Source organism: Lepidochelys olivacea (assembly GCF_965140295.1).
Source record: "Lepidochelys olivacea isolate rLepOli2 genome assembly, chromosome: 28".
Lineage (NCBI taxonomy): Eukaryota > Metazoa > Chordata > Testudines > Cheloniidae > Lepidochelys > Lepidochelys olivacea.
Window position 1 is genome coordinate 6,253,904 of NC_140438.1, and position 19,069 is coordinate 6,272,972.

General features: G+C 53.7%; 1 protein-coding gene and 1 long non-coding RNA gene across 2 annotated transcripts in view; both read right to left on the reverse strand.

Moving 5' to 3' along the window:
• LOC311514149 overlaps positions 1–19,069 on the reverse strand; it is a 79,163-nt gene that overhangs the window by 4,261 nt on the left and 55,833 nt on the right. The gene's annotated exons all lie outside the window — the stretch shown is intronic.
• The window catches only part of LOC311513948 (uncharacterized protein), a gene marked incomplete at its 5' end in the record, with an annotated part of 21,369 nt that continues 2,300 nt past the window's right edge, over positions 1–19,069 (reverse strand). Inside the window, 4 exons of the mRNA XM_084616164.1 lie at positions 1–1,899; positions 2,202–2,315; positions 9,722–9,848; positions 16,800–17,072. Of these exons, the coding sequence (XP_084472290.1) occupies positions 356–1,899; positions 2,202–2,315; positions 9,722–9,848; positions 16,800–17,072 (2,058 nt within the window). The 3' untranslated portion in view covers positions 1–355. The remainder of the gene's footprint in view (positions 1,900–2,201; positions 2,316–9,721; positions 9,849–16,799; positions 17,073–19,069) is intronic.

The window sequence follows — 19,069 nt, forward strand, 5'->3', positions numbered from 1 at the left end:
TTATTAACTACAGAAGGTAGATTTTAAGTGGTTATAAGGGATAGCAAAGAGATCAAAGGAGATTACCTAGCAAATACACAAAACACAATCTAAACTTAATATACTAAAGAGATTGGCTATGAGTAGCAAATTCTCACCCTAGATGATGATTTAAGATGGTTGCAGAGATTCTTAAGGGGCCAGCTGCCCTTCCTTGCAGCTTAAAACCCCCATGTATTCCTTTCACAGGCTAGAAACCCCTTTAGCCTGGGTCCAGCCCTTCTCCCCCGAGTTCACTCTTTGTTCCTTAGGTGTCTCCAAGAGTCTCTTTGGGTGGGGAGTCAGTGAAGAACCCTGATGATGTCACTCCCCTGCCTTAAACATAGGGTCTATCCCCTGTGTGGATTCTCTCATGTCTAGTGAGCTGTGAACCGCAATTGAAGGCTTTCCCGCACTCACCGCATTTATAGGGCCGCTCCCCGGTGTGGATTCTCTGATGTTTAATAAGGTTTGAGGTGGAAATGAAGCTTTTCCCACACTCACAGCATTCGTAGGGTCTCTCTCCTGTATGGATTCTCTCATGTCTAATAACGTCTGAGCTCCTAGTGAAGGTTTTCCCACACTGAGAACACTGAAAGGGCCTCTCCCCTGTGTGGATTCTCTCATGGGTAGTAAGATCTGAGCTGTGCGTGAAGGTTTTCCTGCACTCACAGCATTCATAAGGTCTCTCCCCCCTGTGCATTCTCTCATGTCTAGTGAGCTTTGAACTGCAACTGAAGGCTTTCCCACACTCACCGCATTTATAGGGCCTTTCCCCTGTGTGGATTCTCTGATGTTGAATAAGTTTTGAGCTGGAAAGAAAGCTTTTCCCACACTCACAGCATTCGTAGGGTCTCTCTCCCGTATGGATTCTTTCATGTCTAGTAAGGTCTGAGCTCCTAGTGAAGCTTTTCCCACACTGAAAGCACTGAAAGGGCCTCTCCCCTGTGTGGATTCTCTCATGAGTAGTAAGATCTGACCTGAGAGCGAAGGTTTTCCCACACTCACGGCATTCATGGGGTCTCTCTCCTGTGTGGATTCTCTCATGTCTAGTGAGCTCTGAGCTGCAATTGAAGGCTTTCCCGCACTGACCACATTCATAGGGCCTCTCCCCTGTGTGGATTCTCTGATGCTGAATAAGGTTTGAGCTGGAAGTGAAGGTTTTCCCGCACTCACAGCATTTGTAGGGTCTCTCTCCCGTGTGCATTCTCTCATGTCTAATAAGGGATGAGCTCCTAGTGAAGCTTTTCCCACACTGAGAGCACTGAAAGGGCCTCTCCCCCCTGTGCATTCGCTCATGTGTAGTAAGATATGAGCTGAGAGTGAAGGTTTTCCCACACTCTTGGCATTCATAGGGTCTGTCTCCTGTGTGGATTATCTCATGTCTACTGAGCTGTGAACTGCAATTGAAGGCTTTCCCGCACTCACAGCATTCATAGGGTCTCTCCCCCATGTGGATTCTGCGATGTCGAGTGAGGTGTGAGCTGCGATTGAAGGTTTTCCCGCACTCACGGCATTCATAGAGTTTCTCTCCTGTGTGGATTCTGTGATGTGCAATGAGGGTTGAGCAGTCACTGAAGTTTTCCCCACATTCAGTGCATGTGTATTTTTTCTTCCCCCTGAGCGTTTTCTGCTGGGCTGTGGTTTCTTTGTGGTCCTTGTGAGTTCCCCAACAGTAAATAAATGTACTCAATTTCTCCCCTGGCTGTTTTCCCTGCTTTCGCTCTGCTCTGTGCTGAATCTCACAGGTTTTTCCCTGCTCGTGACTTCTGCACATGTTCCTTTTGGATATTTTGGATAATACTCCGTGTGATTCCACTTGCTCAGGATCTTCCTGCTGAGAATTCTGCTCCTCATTCTCACTCACCATCCCAGCACCTGCTGGGACAGAGAGAGAAACCTCAAACTGGGAGGGAAAAGGGATGACCAAACCAAAATGAGAGAGATGTCAAAAAACAGGAACTGAATTCCCCTTCATATCCCATCCAGATTCTCAGACAGAAGGGAGGAAGCTCCTGCTAGGTGTCAGTTAGGATCTGTAGGAAGCCCTGAGCTATATCTACTGTGACGATATGACACCTGCTGGAAACAATCCTGATGAGAGCTCTCAAGCTCTTTGTAGGGTATCCTCAGATTTTTCGCTCAGGCACTTACAGATTCGGAGTTGGTTCAATGTTTCTCACCTGTGCAGGGATCTCTCAGGATCTCTTTTTCCTCTGATTCCTGGAGGTCTGGGACGCATGGCTCTTCCCCTTGTTCCAGCTGGGAGATCACATTAGGTTTGGAAACTGGAAACCCTGCTCAGATGAAAGAAAACAAAGGAGATCAGGTTAATTCATAAGACTTTGTCATGATAATAATTATTAATTTAAACCCCAGTCCTTAGTAAACCAGTGAAATCCCAGGGCCAGCTCCTCAGGTCCTCAAAGATGCAGAACCCTCTGCTCAAGAGGGATTGAAATACACACATATCTGCTAGGAACACACACAGACACACACTAATCCTGCATTCATTCTTTTGCAAACTTATGATACAGTTTGTACAAAGTATGCCATGTCAGGTATCATCTGGAAACTCATAATATGCTGAACATTATTGTCTTGTTAAACTATGTATGAAAATAGAAACACTACATATATAAAGTGTGACAGAGCTCCTTCTCCACATCAGTGAGTTCCATGCTTCCTGTTAGTGGTGGGCTGGGGTATTCCTCTCTCCCCCTCAGGATTTCCCCATGCCCCTGGGTTTACTGTCCACAGCTTCCCTGAGCAGGGTTCCTCCCAGCCTTCTTGATGGCAGAAGGGAGAAAGGAGCCTTTTAATCTCTGGTAGGCCCTCCGGGCATGGTAGCAACAGGCCAGATACACAGTCTCTCCCCTCTGGTGGGTTCTCTTCCCTCAAACATCCGGGGCCTGGAAGGGCTGTTTGCCCTGTTGGGTAGGGTTTCCCGCCTGGTGCTTGTCAGCATCTGCACCACTCAGCTCTCCACTAGCACGCCTGCCTCCCACAGCTCCTATCACGTGCTCATATCTGGCTCGAGCGGAGGCTCTTAACAGGTTCTGAAGAACTGAACTTCGGGAGGCGGGGCCCCTGGCTGAAAGGAAACCCAGCCTGTCACAGCATATGGTGAGCAAGAGACATTTGCTATACATCTGTTTTAGCTTGTTAAGTTAGACGTTAGTTTGTGTTTCATCTTTTATTTCTTTTGTAAGCAATTCTGACTTTTATGCCTCCTTACTGTAGTCACTTAAAATCTTTTCTTTCTGTAGTTAATAGATAAAACAGTAAAACAACTTTATTGTTTGGATTAAAGTGTATGAGAAATGCCACTTGGGATAACAAGCCTGGTGCATGTTATTTTCCATTGATGAAATGACAGACTTTCTATGACCTTGTACGGTTTAGTAATGTGCTGGAGAGTGCAAGACACACATTTGTGGGGGGAAATCTGGGACTAGAGAATGTGCCGGTATTCCCCTGTGGTTTAATTCACGAGTGGCTGAGTAGTAGCATTCTGTACTGTGTAGCTGGGAGCGAGTTACATGCTGGACAATGTGTGTTAACTGGCCAGGAGTGGCTGTTCTCACAGCAAAGCAGTGTGAAAGGTATCCCAGGTTGGAGAACTGATGGGACACAGCTATTCGACAGTCCAGAGTGTACCCTGGGTAATGTCGCAGACACTCATTATCAAAGAGGCCCCTAAAACACACAGAAGGTAAATACATGTCTCAGAAAGTGAAGACTCCAGGCAGTGAGCAAGTCTCCCAGGAACTGCTTCTTGCTGACAGACAGGTCCAGAGACAATAAGAGAGTCCTAGGGAAGCTGGGAACAGTCAGCATAGGCTGATGGGGTTCTGTGCAGTAAGGAACAGGAAGGGCAGGGAGATCACTGAATGCAGGATCTCAGCAGTACTAGGTGTCAGGAAAGCGCATACTGCGGCATTAGGGAATCTAGTGAGTCAGGTGTAACGGGAGGGAATATAAAAATCTCTGGGTGTGGAGAACGCAGGGAAATTAGCCGCTATAAGTCAGGAGTAACATATTCTATTTCCTCTGGAAAAGCAGAATGTGAGAAATAAGAATCAGGCCAGGTGACTTCAGGAATGATGGAGCCCAAGATCCAAGGAGCCTGCAAGGAAGAGAGATTGTGGCTATTGCAGATGGGGTTGGGGGAGCAAGTCTCTCAAGATGTTTCACTACCAACCTAGGCCATTTTCACACTCTGGGGGGCAATCCGGAGCAGTGAGGAGTTGTGTCATCTGTAATCCTGGGTGACTTTCAGTGTTCTGCTGCTGGAGCTCCCTTGTCTGGATGTTCCCAGCCAGCATTCAAGGACGCACTGAGTGTCTGTGAGATAAATAACCCTGGACCAGCAGCTCTGACTCCAGCCGCCTGCTTCTTACACCCCAGGCACATTCTGGCTTCCAGTAGGCTTGGATACACCTGGCAAGAGATAGCAACATCTGAATTTTCCCAAAATCATGTGCTCTGCAATGGCTGCTTTTTCCTGGATCATTCAGAGGAATAATAAGGATTGCTTGCTCCTCAAAAGAGACAAATGGCCCAGCTCATCACTTCAACTGGAGTTAGCTATCACTTGAATTCAAAGACACCACCCAAATTCTTTAAATTAAGAGTAAAACAAGTTTAGTAACAAAAGCGTTAAGGTGAGTTTAGGTGTAAAGGAGAAAGTCAGAAATGGTTACAAGTAAGTGAAAGTGAAAAATGCTTTCTGGAGACTAGGACGACTTAACAAAACTAGTCTTGGTTCAAGGTAAGATTCTTACCATACTACTTTCCAGCAAGAGGGCAGAGCACCCCCTTACTCAACGTTAGAGCCTACAAGTCCACTCAGTCCTATTTCTTGTTCAGCTAATCTCTAAGACAAACAAGTTTGGTTACATTTACGGGAGACAATGCTGCCCACTTCTTATTTACGTCACCAGAAAGTGAGAAAAGGCGTTCACATGGGACTTTTGTAGCCAGCATTGCAAGGTATTTACGTGCCAGATATGCTAAACATTGGTATGCCCCTTCATGCTTCAGCCACCATTCCAGAGGACGTGCTTCATGCAGATGACGCTTGTTAAAAAAATGTGTTAATTAAATTTGTGACTGAATTTCTTGGGGGAGAATTGTATTTCCCCGGCTGTTTTAGCCACATTCTGCCATATATTTCATGTTATAGTAGTCTCAGATGATGACTCAGCGCATGTTGTTCGTTTTAAGAACACTTTTACTGCAGATTTGACAAAATGCAAAGAAGGTATCAATGTGAGATTTCTAAAGATAGCTACAGCACTCGACCCAAGGTTTAAGAATATGAAGTGCCTTCCAAAATCTGAGAGGGACAAGGTGTGGAGCATGCCTTCAGAAGTCTTAAAAGAGCAACGCTCTGATGCGGAAACTACAGAACCTGAACCACCAAAAAAAAAAAAAAAATCACCCTTCTGCTGGTGGCATCTGACTCAGATAATGAAAATTAACAAGTATCGGTCCACACTGTTTTGGATTGTTATCAAGCAGAACTCATCAGCAGCATGGACACGTCCCCTGGAACGGTGGCTGAAGCATGAAGGGACATATGAATCTTTAGCACATCTGGCATGTAAATATCTTGTGATGCTGGCTACAACAGTGCCATGCAAAGACCTGTTCTCACTTTCAGGTGACATTGTGAACAAGAAGCGGGCAGCATTATCTCCTGCAAATGTAAACAAACTCGTTCGTCTGAGTGTCTGAGCGACTGGCTGAACAAGAAATAGGACTGAGTGGACTTGTAGGCTCTAAAGTTTTACATAGTTTTATTTATTTTTGAATGGAGTTATTTTTTGTACATAATTCTACATTTGTAAGTTCAACTTCCATAATAAAGAGATTGCACTACAGTACTTCAAAAATTACTATTTTGTTTTTTACAGTGCAAATATTTGTAATGAGAAATAGTGAGCACTGTATACTTTGTATTCTGCGTTGCAATAGAAATCATTGATTTGAAAATGTAGAAAACATCCAAAAATACTTAAATAAATACTTAAAATTCTATTATTTTTAATAGTCTGATTAATCACAATTAATTTAATTGCTTGACAGCCCTAATTGGTATCTTAGGCTAGTAGACAGTACAGATTACATCAGCATCAATTATGTTACATCTTCCTGAGCGACGTAAGTTACAGTGACGTGTTGGTGTGGACAGCACTATGTCATTGGGAGAGCTTCTCCTTCCAACATAGCTACTCCTGCTCCTGGGGCCTGGAGTAATTAAGTCGATGGGAGAACTCTCTCCTGTTGGCTTAGAGTGTCAGTAGTGCAGCCATAGCCTTAAAAAGTTTAAAAAAAAGATTTGACACGAAAAGGAAACCATTTCTGTGCTAGTTTCATTTAAATTAGGACGGTTAAAAGCAGCATTTTTCTTCTGCATAATGAAGTTTAAAAGCTGTATTAAGTTGATGTTCGGTTATAAACATTTGAAAGAAGAACTGTCATGGTTCCTTCCCCACTCTGAACTCTAGGGTACAGATGTGGGGATCTGCATGAAAACCTCCTAAGCTTACTTTTATCAGCTTAGGTTAAAACTTCCCCAACGTACAAACTATTTTACCCTTTGCCCCTGGACTTCCACTGCCACCACCAAATTTTATCTGGGTTCCTGAAAAAACGTAGTTTGGACACGTCTTTCCCCCCAAAATCCTCCCAACCCTTGCACCCCACTTCCTGGGGAAGGTTTGGTAAAAATCCTCACCAATTTGCGTAGATGACCACAGACCCAAACCCTTGGATCTCAGAACAATGAAAAAGCATCAGTTTTCTTACAAGATGACTTTTAATAGAAGTAAAAAGGAATCACCTCTGTAAAATCAGGACGGTAGATACCTTACAGGGTAATTAGATTCAAAACATAGAGAATCCTTCTAGGCAAAACCTTAAGTTACAAAAAAGACACACAGACAGGAATATTCATTCTATTCAGCACAGCTATTTTCTCAGCCATTTAAAGAAATCATAATCTAACGCATACCTAGCTAGATTACTTACTAAGTTCTAAGACTCCATTCCTGTTCTGTCCCCGGCAAAAGCATCACACAGACAGACACAGACCCTTTGTTTTTCTCCCTCCTCCCAGCTTTTGAAAGTATCTTGTCTCCTCATTGGTCATTTTGGTCAGGTGCCAGCGAGGTTACCTTTAGCTTCTTAACCCTTTACAGGTGAGAGGATTTTTCCTCTGGCCAGGAGGGATTTTAAAGGCGTTTACCCTTCCCTTTATATTTATGACAAGAACCATAATGTTTTGTTCAGAATTACAAACAAACTCCATTCCCCAGGTGTTTGTAACTCTGAGATTCTACTGCACAGGTTACGACTTCAGTGAGTTGGGGTGCTCTGAAAGGTTCATGCCCACTGAAACCAACTCCTTCTTATTTCTTCCAGTCCTCCATTGCATTGCAACTCCCTATAGGACCTACTCCATGGTACATCTCCTTCCCCCTGCCTCCAGACATCCCAGCTCACAGGATCTCTTCACCCCAAACCTCCCCCCCGCACCTCTCTGCTCTCCAACACCCTCCCTCCCCATGCCTGGACCCTCCCAAGGATTGGTATTTATTATTTTTATTACCGTAATGCTCATATCCCCAGCCACTGACCATCATCCCTCTGTGCTGGATGTTCTACAGACACAGAACAAAAACACAATTCCTGCCCCATGGAGCTGACAATCTAAGAATAAGACAAGAGACAGATGGGAACAGACAGGTGGGGGAAGTGTCCCAGTTTGTACACTGAGCCAAATGCTAATGAAGAAATTGTGACATCTTCAAGAGAGGAAATTTACACGAAATAACAAAGAGAAGGATCCTGTTTATGAGGTAAGATAATGGCATGTGGAGATATATTTGGCTGTACAGAGGTACACCCTGCATCCTCCAGCATGGCGGCAAGCTGGCAGTGTGATTTGTCTCATGAACAGAAGGTCACAGCCCAGTCTGGCTGTAAAACACTGGAAGGCCTTTGCGTGAGCATTGCTGTAGGACATACGAAAGGCTCAAGGTCTGTACGTCTAGGATCTAGACAGAGTGCTCTGATTGTACTTGATGTGTAACTATTTTTTCCCAAGACTTCTCCTTGCTATCACTGGAATCTCTAGACTTCATTAATTAAACTATGACTTGTTTTCTCTCTACACACCTCTCAGACTATGTCTACACGACAGAGCCACAGCTGTACCGCTGTAAGTCTCCCATGTCGCCTCTCTATGCCAACGGCAGAGCTCTCTCCTCTCGGCAGAATGAAACCCCCTACAGGCGGCGGTAGCTATGTCAGCGGGAGAGCGGCTCCCACAAGCATAGCGCTGTCCACACCACTGCTTTTGTGGGGATACTTATGTTGGTCAGGGGTGTTTTTTTTTCACACCCGCCTGACGGAAGTGTTACCGACAAAAGTGCTACTGTAGACATCGTCTAAGTGCTGTGTTAAACTGGAATATCTGTGAATCTGAGTGTACTGTGAGCGTCCAATGGAACAGGGGCTGGACTCTCCAGGGAGACTCTCAGAGGGCTCAGCGGTTGGGGTATGTCTATCGCTTCCCTGCTGAGAATATTTTGAAGTGCTGTCTCCTGCCTTTCACCATATGGACGGTAGCTAAACTTAAATCTCTGCAAACCCAGAAAATGAAAAGTAAATGTACACCCCATCCCTGCATTGCCCCTTAACTCTGCTGCTCCCATCCTCATCCCTGCAGCTGATAAGAGCCACTGGAAATGGTTCTCTAAGGGTAGTGCAAAGATTAACAAACTACCCCAGTCCCTGGGGTATTCTCCGTCAGTTCAGGACATCAAGACTGGAATCCTTTCTGAAAATGATTTAGTCAAACAAGGTGTTCAGCTCAGTAACTGAAAGAAATTCTACAGTCTGTGTGATAGAGGAGATCAGCCTAGATGACCTAAACATCCCTTTCTGGCCATAATCTTTTCTAGAGTCTATGAATCTAGAATATCTACAAGGAAGACTAAGAATATGCTGTTGTTTGTGTTGTGTTCTCCAGACGGGAATCCCAGCATTTATCCACATCCCCTCCGGCTGTGTGCACTGGGTCAGGTGTAGCCATAATCGGACGGTGGAGGGAGTACTTGGAGCAGCTTGGCAGAGCTGTGACTAGTATGCAGAGAGGTGCACGTGACCCCTGAGGGACCGAGCCTGCCCCATTTCAGTGCTCAGTGTTGTAGGTTGTGTCAGTGAAGGTGCACAAGGGGGAGTTCCTGCCCTGAGGATTGCCAACACCCTGGTGGGATACACGCTAGTGGTCTCCAGGGCTTAGTGAGGGGCAAGTGAAGGCAACGACTCAGAAGGAAACCTCATGGTGAGGGTAAGGGAGTGGGATCACTTTGCAACTCGGAGCTGGTCTGGGTGGAGTAGGCTCGGGGTTCGAGTGAGGGGCAGGGGTAGGAAGCTTCTGTTCATTATGTGGGACCCAACCCCCAGTTTTACCTGAGCAAACAGGAGATATTTGACATTGTGCTGTAGTTCTCCTGTGCTCTGTTCCCACAGTGTTGTGTAGCAGGGGAAGACACAGTGCTACCGCGTGTGTCATTGGCATGTTGGGGTGATGCTGAGACAGGGCTGTGTAATGGTTACATTGTAGGGGTGACATGAACCTTAATTAGTCACTTCCCCTTCTAGTAACCATGGGCACAGGAATCCTTACCCAGCGAGGTCACATTCTCATAGTTCTCCTGCATGACGTCTCTGTAGAGGGCTCTCTGAGCGGGGTCCAGCAGAGCCCACTCTTCCCTGGTGAAATACACAGCCACCTCCTCGAAAGTCACCGGCCCCTGAAAGAGCAAGAGCCCCACATTCAGTGCCTGCTGCCCCAGTCATAGAATCTCAGGGTTGGCAGGGACCTCAGGAGGTCGTCTAGTCCAACCCCCTGCTCAAAGCAGGACCAATCCCCAATTTTTGCCCTGGATCCCTAAATGGCCCCCTCAAGGATTGAACTCACAACCCTGGGTTTAGCAGGCCAATGCTCAAACCACTGAGCTCTCCCTCCCCCTGCGAAACAACAAATGATTCGCACAGCTCTATTGGTATAAACGGTCCATGGTGGGAACAGGCCTAATTTCTGCTCTGAGGCTCTAGAAAAGTTTGATTGGTTCCATATGCGTTGAAGAGAAACATCTTCTGCTGACTGGGAATTGAACACAGGCTGCAGCACTGAGAGCACCAAATCCTAACCACTAGACCACCAGGGAAGTAAAACATCATATCCCTGCATTGGCCGGGAATTGAACCCGGGTCAACTGCTTGGAAGGCAGCTATGCTCACCGCTATACCCCCCCCCCCAGAGGCATTGGTGGTGTCTCCTATGTGCCACTTATGCCAAATGACTCACCCCCACATCTAGAGAGAGCACAGCAAAATAACCCCATTATTCGTGGGGGAAAGGAGCCAACCAAATGAAAGCTCTGGATGGTTTGTTATCAACAGAGTCCCATCTCCACACCCCTCAGAGCATCCAGGAAACACCAGGGTGAGGGGTGAAGAGAGAGCCCCTCCTCTCTCCCAGCAGATCCATCACACACCTACTAGCCACAGACGGATACAGGAGATGGAGCCCCGAGCAGGGTCCAGGGCGAGCTCCCTGGTAGGAAGCCCAACACCCTCCTCCTTGTGAGGAGCTGGATATGAGGGGAGAGACATGTCTCCTACGCCACACCTGGGGGTGCCCCCTTCATATCTCATAGTAGCTGGTGGTTAGTCAGGTCGGGCTTCAGCACTGGGAGTCTGGTTCTTCTTCCTAACCCCAGCTAGGTGTGTTGTTTCCTGTTCCACAAATTAGGGCGTTTCCCCCTCCAAACCCCACGCGTCTGTGCAGTGAGACCCAGCGCAATGCTGGCCAGAAGAACTCCAGAGCTCACCTCTGGAGCCGGGACAGATACACGGGGCTGGTCTCAGAGCACGGACAGGACCAGCTGGTTGAGCATCAGTGTCCCCCCCATAGGGAAAGGCACCGGAGCAGTCACGTCCACCTCCGCAGCCGCTCAGAGAAGGGTGGGAAGGGGAGACACGAAACTGTCCCCTGAGGATCGTCCAAGGGAAGGGGAAACGAGATGACCCCAGGGGCGGCAGCAGTATGAGAGGTGGCCGGGAGAGAGTCGGAGAATACGACAGGGGCAGGAGCAGGACTGGGAGTGGGAACGGGATCAGGAGCAGAGGCAGAAGTGGGGTCAGTGTCCCTAGGGTACAGCACCTTTCGACTGGGTTCAGGGGCTGAGGGTACAGGGAGAGAAAGGGGGCCCTCAGTGATGCACGGTGTGGGGCAGGATGGCATCTGCAATTGGGCCCCCAGCTGGGAGGAACGGCAGCAGTCCACCTCAAGAGGGGGTGCACCCAGGGGCTCGGGGCCCGCGCTCTCGGCACTGCCCATCGCCACAAGGGAACTGGCGGGCGCGGGCTAGGTGCTGTCTGTGGCTGGGCAGATGGATGAGCCCAGGAACACCCCAGGGTCGAGAGTGGAGGCAGCGGCCTGGGGTAGGGGAGGGAAAGGAGGCGGCAGCGGGACAAATCCGCTGTCCAGACCGAGGCCCCTCTGGCAAGGGGTCGTCCCCCCGCTGGGTGACCGGGGTCAGAGCCAGGGCCTCGATTTCCTGACAATTGGAGTGAAAATCTCCCCCGCCACCCCAGAGTTCTCCCCCCCAGCAACGGAGGCAACAATTGCCTCAGCGCCGAGGGGGGCACAGATGACGAGGGGGCGGGAGGGGCTCCATCCGAGGCCCCCTCAGGGAGCGACTCCAGGCGGAGGGCGGTGCCGTTCCCCACAGCATCCTCAGCTGGCTCCACCTGTGGGCCCTCTCGGGGAGTGCGACGGACGGCTCGGCAGTCGCAGCCCCCCTCGGTCTTGCGGGGGGCCTCCTCCCCCTCCGCGTCAAGGGCGGTGGTGAGCCCATGCCTTCCGTTTGACGCATTCCCCTCTCTCAGCACCCAGCCCCACAAGGTGGAGGCAGAGGGCTGACTAACAGGGGCCGAGCCGGGGGGACAATGAGGGGAAGAGATACCTCCCGTTGTGGTGGGCCCTCTCCCATGCCCGGCAGCAGCCCTGCTGTCCTCTCCTCCAGGGGCCCCACCAGACTGTGTCCGACGGAGGTGGGGCCCACCCACCTGTCTGGGCACCACAGGGGGTTACCCCCAGTCTCTCCGGACATGCCCGTCACCTGGCAGAGGTAGCACCGGGCCTCCTCCGAAGAGTAAAGCACCTGGCAATGGGCCCCCTGGGGGGACCCCAGAAAGGACCCCTCTAGCGCCTCCAGCAGGTGGACCTGGACCTGCCAGCGGAAGGACAGGGCGTGACAGAGGGCGGGGTCCTTACAGCCCAGGGGGAGGGGGCTGATGAGAGAAAGGGGTTTCCGCAGGGTGGAGAGGAAGAGCAGTAGGGCAGCATTGGGAAGGAAGGGTGGGACAGAGGTAAAAACCACCCGCACCCCAAGTCTTCCAGGAGCTCAAGGGGAACATACCTCCCCCCCAGCTGGCCCTTCTCCACAGCTGTGGTGACGGCCCCCAAGAGGTACAGGGAGGCCAGTCGAGGCAGGGCGGGGGAAGCGCGATCACCGGTGCAGCGTGGGGATACCTGCTCCTCCGGCTGCACTGGGAAGGGGCGGGACTACAGTATCAATGGGGGGGAGCAGTGAACGGGGGGGGGGCAATGTAATAAATAATAAAGGAGCGCAAGTGCTCCCGGAGGAACATGGCGCAGGCAGCCAGGGGGCTGAGCGAGGGGGAGCAATGGAGGGGAAGGGGAAGGGGAAGGGAGCAGACTGAAGACAGGTGCGTGTGCAGAACTCAATCTGTGCCGGCCGCTGCAGTCCGGCCAGGTGCTGACCAGGGTGAAGGAAGCAGCCGTGTCGAGGGGCGCAGAGCCGGCCCAGAGGGTAGGTGGGGGTGGGGGTGGGGGGCGGCAGACGGGCTAGGGGGAGGGCTCCAGGTCCCCACCCCACAAGAGCAGTAGCTACCACCACCATAGGAGCAAACCCCCTGCAGAGTGTCCTGCAAACCCTCCTTTTCCTCCGGCTCCAAAGCAGCAGCCAGCCAGGAGAGACCCCAGGGATGGTGGTGGGGTCCTCGCTTCCCTCCGGAGGGCAGGCCGGCAGGGCTCCCCACACAGCAGCAGCAGCCAGGGAGACCTCCAGCCAGCAGGACGACTGGCCAGCCACTGCAGTGGGGCGGAGCAGAGGGGCTCCCTCTGACCCAGAAGTGGAGAAGCAGTACCAGAAGTTTAAAAGGCGGCACATCCTGGTTGCTCCAGGCCGCCGGCTTTGCTGCCAAGCCAAGAGACACCCTGCTCCCGGAGGAACCTGGGGAGCTGCCGGGACTGCCACTGGCTGCCAACCCCGGGCAGACAGGGCAGCCGCTGTTCCAGGTACACCCCAGGGGAGGGGAGGAAGTGGCCCAGGGGCAGCCGACCCCAGTCTGGCGGTACTGCAGCCTGAACTGCGGTCAGCATATTGCGGCTGGACGCCCTGCTGACCCAGCGGCAGACCACTCCACCACTGTTAGGCCCTGGGCTGGGACCAGGTGGAGTCGGGTAGGCCCCGGGCCCCCCACTGCTGGGGCAGCAGCCTGCCCACTGTAGGCCAGTGTTCACCTACTGCCTGCCAAAGCTCGGGTGCTAGACAGCTCACCGCTCTGCCCTGCCTTAGGGTTGGGGCCTTGGACCAATGGTGCCCACCCTGCCTGAGGCCTGGCCCCTAAACCGCTGTCTGCTCTGCCCCTGCCTAAGGGCCCAGAGCCGACAGACTCCTGGGTGGCCCTGCTCCTGCCTGAGGATCAGAACCCATGTACTGACTGGGGTTCTTGCCTGTTAGGGAGGTCGGGACACTGACACCTGGACTGTTAATTCCCCTGAGACTAGGCAGTGATCCCGAGGACGTGGTGAGGACTCCCTCCGACCCAGACGGAGAGGGACGATTCCACCACCACTGCAGTCTGTTCCTAGAATCTAGGCCACTCATTAAACAAATCCCAGCAGGTTTGTCACACCCCGTCCTCCTCCCTTCCTCCACCCTGTGTATTTCCTGCCCCGCTCCAACCTCCAAACCAGACGGGGCAAAGCTTCCCACCTCCTGTGTACTTACTGTCCCTCTCCCTCCTGCAGGAGCCCACCAGCAACCCCCCGATAATCCCTACCTGAGCTGGCTCCTCTGCAGCCATTTCTCTCCTCTGTCCCATGGGAGGACGGGATCAGCCGGAGGGAAACGTGGGCGTCATTCTGCAGCCTGGCCGGGCGAGAAGGGCCGTTGTGCAGGTTTAGGAACGGGCTTTAGTTCATTTCACATCACGCTTCCCCCAGGCCCTTTCCCTGCAGACAGACAGCCTAGATTCTGCCATGCTGGGAAAATGCTTGTTCTCTGTATTACAGTGTAGACCTGGCCCCTCCTGCCAGGCTAAGCCCACAGAGACATTTTTAAGCCCCCCCAGTAACAAAGTGTCTGAACAGAATGCTAGAAAAGAGCAGAAAGAAAGGAGTCACTTTGGGGGAGTGCCTCTGACACTGATCCCCGAGCAGGGGCACACCGCAGCAGGAGGAATGTGGAGTCAGGAACTGGCTTTTGCTCTCTCTGATCCTCACCTTGTCCACAGCAAAGTGATTCTGCCCAGGGATGCTGCAATACGTGTGACTGGGCAGATCAGAGATCTCTACCCACTCATTTCTCCACTGCCCCTTTCAGTCACATTCTTCTTTCCCCTTCTATCTCCTTTCCCATGTCCCCTCTCCCTGCCCCTGTGGCTCGGAAAGTCCCATCCCTGGGATGTTTACTCTCCCATGGCTGGATTTTTTCCTGGAAATGGCTAATGGGAGGAGAAATGAGGAGAAGCTATTTGGCGTGAAAGTGACTCTGCCTAATCCCCAGCACTTTCCCTGCGGGTCGCACACTTTTCTGGAGTCTCTGGCTAAAAGTTTACTATTAGCAGAGACTAGGGCTGCCCCCAGGGGCTAGTACCAGCTGGAGAAAGTCAATTCCCAGCTCCCTCTCGGGCACACACAAAAACAAAAACCTGGTCTCCCAGATCACAATGGAGGCTGCAGCCTCTGACCCAGGAAGCTGAATCCTAATATCCAGGAGAGAGAGTTTGAGCAGCCTTCCCTCTTTTAGCAACAACCAGAGCTCTGTGGTAAGAGCAGCAAATTAAACCACCTCCCCAGAGGGACAGTTGTTCATGTCACTCCTTGTCTTTCCTTGCAGTGACTCCGGATTAACACTGGTCTCAATGACACCAGAAGCACAGTTCAGAAAGGATGAGGCCAGAATCCCCTTCAACATATCACTAGGTGCAAGTGCTAATCCCCTTCCCTCCTCCCTCACCCCTCAGATGTAGGACAAGGACTCGGGGTAAGAATTTTCCCTACAGAACCTGAAGTTCCTGCAGTTTTCCAGAGGGAAGAGAAGAAAAAAATCTGTTGGTGGTTTCACCTCACCGTGTTTGATAAGTGGATAGAAAGTTACCACCCTCCTCGCCCCGCTGGCCAGTCGCCCAAAGAGGGATTTGGTGGGTATTAAATATGTGGCTGGTCTCGTTCATCGGCAAACCTTTTAACAGAGATAACGGGGGGGGACAAACGAGTCTCAACGGAGAGGGGGAAGACGATCACTGGGCAGCTTAACCCCCTGCGATCTCCAGGACGGAGAAGGACTCAGGCCCACGGGTCCCCTCCAAGGAAGGAGACGCTGCTGGGGTTTAGAGACCTGGGGAAGAGCCCCGAACCCGAGAGGATTTTTCACTGATGTTGGATGATGACCTGGAACGAGGCCAAAGCTGGGAGGCGAGACCCGCGGTCAGACAAGGCCGGGGAACGGGCGGGATTTCTGAGAGGAGGTCAAGTCTGAGCGCGTGTCCCTGCAATGATGGACTCGGGGGAAAGGGGCGCCGCTGGCAGAGATCGGATGCCCCCGGTGACGAGCTGGGGGGGCAGGGGAAACACAGAGGCGTGGTTGGTGTGTTATCATGCCAAGAGCGGAGGGGATTTCATGGGGGGGGCGGAAGGGGGAGGCGCGGGAGGCAGTTTGAAGGGATTTTTTGGGACTGGACAGTGACGTCTCCCCCCCATTCACAGGGGCTGCAGGGAGCCCAGGGGGGCAGTGTGAAGGGGGGGCGGGAAGATCCCTGGCCCAGGGAAGGGGGCAGCCAGCGGGGGAGGGACGGGTGACGGGGCGGGGGGTCTGGGGGCCGCCAGCGGGGGAGGGGCGGGTGACGGGGGTCTGGGGGCCGCCAGCGGGGGAGGGGCGGGTGACGGGGCGGGGGGAGCCTGGGGGCCGCCAGCGGGGCGGGGGGGAGGAGCGGGTGACGGGGCGGGGGGGGGGGCCTGGGGGCCGCCAGCGGGGGAGGGGCGGGTGACGGGGCGGGGGGGGGGCCTGGGGGCCGCCAGTGGGGGGGAGGGGCGGGTGACGGGGCGGGGGGGGTCCGGGGGCCGCCAGCGGGGGGGAGGGGCGGGTGACGGGGCGGGGGGGCTCTGGGGGCCGCCAGCGGGGGGGAGGGGCGGGTGACGGGGCGGGGGGGGCTCTGGGGGCCGCCAGCGGGGGGGAGGGGCGGGTGACGGGGCGGGGGGGCTCTGGGGGCCGCCAGCGGGGGGGAGGGGCGGGTGACGGGGCGGGGGGGGGCCTGGGGGCCGCCAGCGGGGCGGGGCGGGGGGGGAGGGGCACAGACAGGGACCGGATCCAATTAATCCCCCCCCCCGGGGATTTCCTGCCGCCCAGGGACAGTTCAGCCCCCCCGGCCCCGGCTCCGGCTCTTACCGGCTTCCGGGGCCTCAGCGCACCGGGCAGAACGGGCCCGGGGGGAGGGGGCGCGGGGTCGCGCGGCACAGGCCGGAAGTGACGCACCCGGCGAGCGCGGCGCGAGGCGGGTTCGTTAGGGCGGTTGGAGCCGCAGCGCGCCGCGCGCGGGGGGCGGAGCCGGGAGCGGCCCCGCCCCCGCTCCCCCGGCCCGTTCTGGGGGCGCTGCCTGGGCGGGGCCGGGGAGCATCCATGGGGCAGGAGGGAAGGTGGCTGGTGGGGGGTAATGGGGGCCTGGGGGAGGGAAGAAGGAGGCTGGTGGGGGGGTGAGGGGGGAGGGGTATGCTGGGGCAGGAATATCAGTGGGGCAGGAGGGGGTTGGGGGGAGGGCAGGAGGGGGTTGGGGGGAGGGAAGAAGGAGGCTGGTGGGGGGGTGAGGGGGGCAGGAATATCAATGGGGCAGGAGGGGGTTGGGGGGAGGGAAGGAGGCTGGTGGGGGGTGATGGGGGAGGGGTATGCTGGGGCAGGAATATCAGTGGGGCAGGAGGGGGTTGGGGGGAGGGAAGAAGGAGGCTGGCTGGGGGGTGAGGGGGAGGGACATGGTGGGGGCGGGGCAGGAATATCAATGGGGCAGGAGGGGGTTGGGGGGAGGGAAGAAGGAGGCTGGTGGGGGGGTGAGGGGGGCAGGAATATCAATGGGGCAGGAGGGGGTTGGGGGGAGGGAAGAAGGCTGGTGGCGGGTGATGGGGGAGGGGTATGCTGGGGCAGGAATATCAGTGGGGCAGGAGGGGGTTGGGGGGAGGGAAGAAGGAGGCTGGTGGGGGGGTGAGGGGGAGGGACATGGTGGGGGCGGGGCAGGAATATCAATGGGGCAGGAGGGGGTTGGGGGGAGGGAAGAAGGAGGCTGGTGGGGGGGTGAGGGGGAGGGACATGGTGGGGGCAGGGCAGGAAGGGGGCTGGGGAGGGGCTCAGAGCACCTCTGTGTGGTCCGGCTCAGGGCTTGGCCCTGGCTGGCTGAGGCTCTGAGGTTCTTGGGTGGCGGCCGTGGGGTGGGGTGGGGTGGGGTCTTGGGCAGAAGAGGCGGGGCAGGGGGCTCACCGCCCCATACCAGGGGTGCCCCTGCCACCCCTAAGAATCCCATACAACCCTTTCAGACTTTCCCGCTCTCCCCTCAAATTATTGACCCGCCCTCAGATCTCGGTGTTTTGATCTTATATTATCCAATCTTTCGGTTTTGACCCGTTTTCTCCCCCGTTCTGCAGGACTGATCTGAAGTGCCGCGAGCGGCCAGGTGGGTGAGGTGACGCTGTCGCTGGACCGTGTCCGTCGGTGGAAGAGAAGCGTTGGAGCTCCACAGAGCTTCTCCTCAGGTCTGGGAAGGTTCTGAGCGGAGCCGAAGCGTGAGAAATTAACCCATGTCGCCAGACACTCTTCCAGCTGAAGTGGGCCATGACCGCCTTGCGCTCGTCGGAGAATTCGTGGATTACAGATGGTTCCAGTGAGACCTGTAACCAGCGTCTCTTTTTTTTTCTTGGTTTGGTTGTTGAGAGCCTGATTTGTAGAGTCTAGCAACGTTATGCATTTCAGCTCCCAGGCTCGTCTTTTGAAGGGGTTTTGCAGGTTTCCTTCGCGGGCTCAGCCTGAGAGGTGAGATCTTGAGTGATCACGTTGTGAGGAGGGTTCGTCCACGGGTGATGGGGTGGTTTTGTCTTCTATTATTTGTCTGTGTGAGTTCGTGGATCTCGGCAGGTGTGTTTTGTGGGGTCGCAGCAGGGGAGACATGGCGGCAGGTTTGGCAACCGTTGTGCTGGCGGAGTCTGGTGCAGCTTTGAGTTGGTGTGTCCCGGTCTGTAGGGAGTCTGGTTGGGCTGATGAGGTTGGGGGCCAGAAGAGTGGGTTGGGGAAAGATTTCTTTCAGGATGTGGAAAGAATTGGGTCTGGATTGTAATTCTTTGCTGATCCCCCACATGGGTTGTAGCGGGGAGTGGTGGCTGACCATTAGTGGGGTTGTCAATGCGTTTTTCTGTATTGAAGCAGGTTCTCTCGAGGTATGAGGGGGCCCATTCCATGATGCCCTGGCGATGGTCTGGTTGCTCAGGGAATTAGCTCTGTCAGCAGGGCGCCTTCCTCTTGTGGTGTCTCACTCTCTGTCACTCCATCTCTATTTTAATTTTCGCTCCACTGGCTGTGGGGACCCATATCGCTCCCGGGATGCGGCATCCTCTTCACGGCCCAGCCCTCCAGCTGTGCCTCAACTCCACTCAACTCCCTTCCAGGGGAACCGGCAGTCC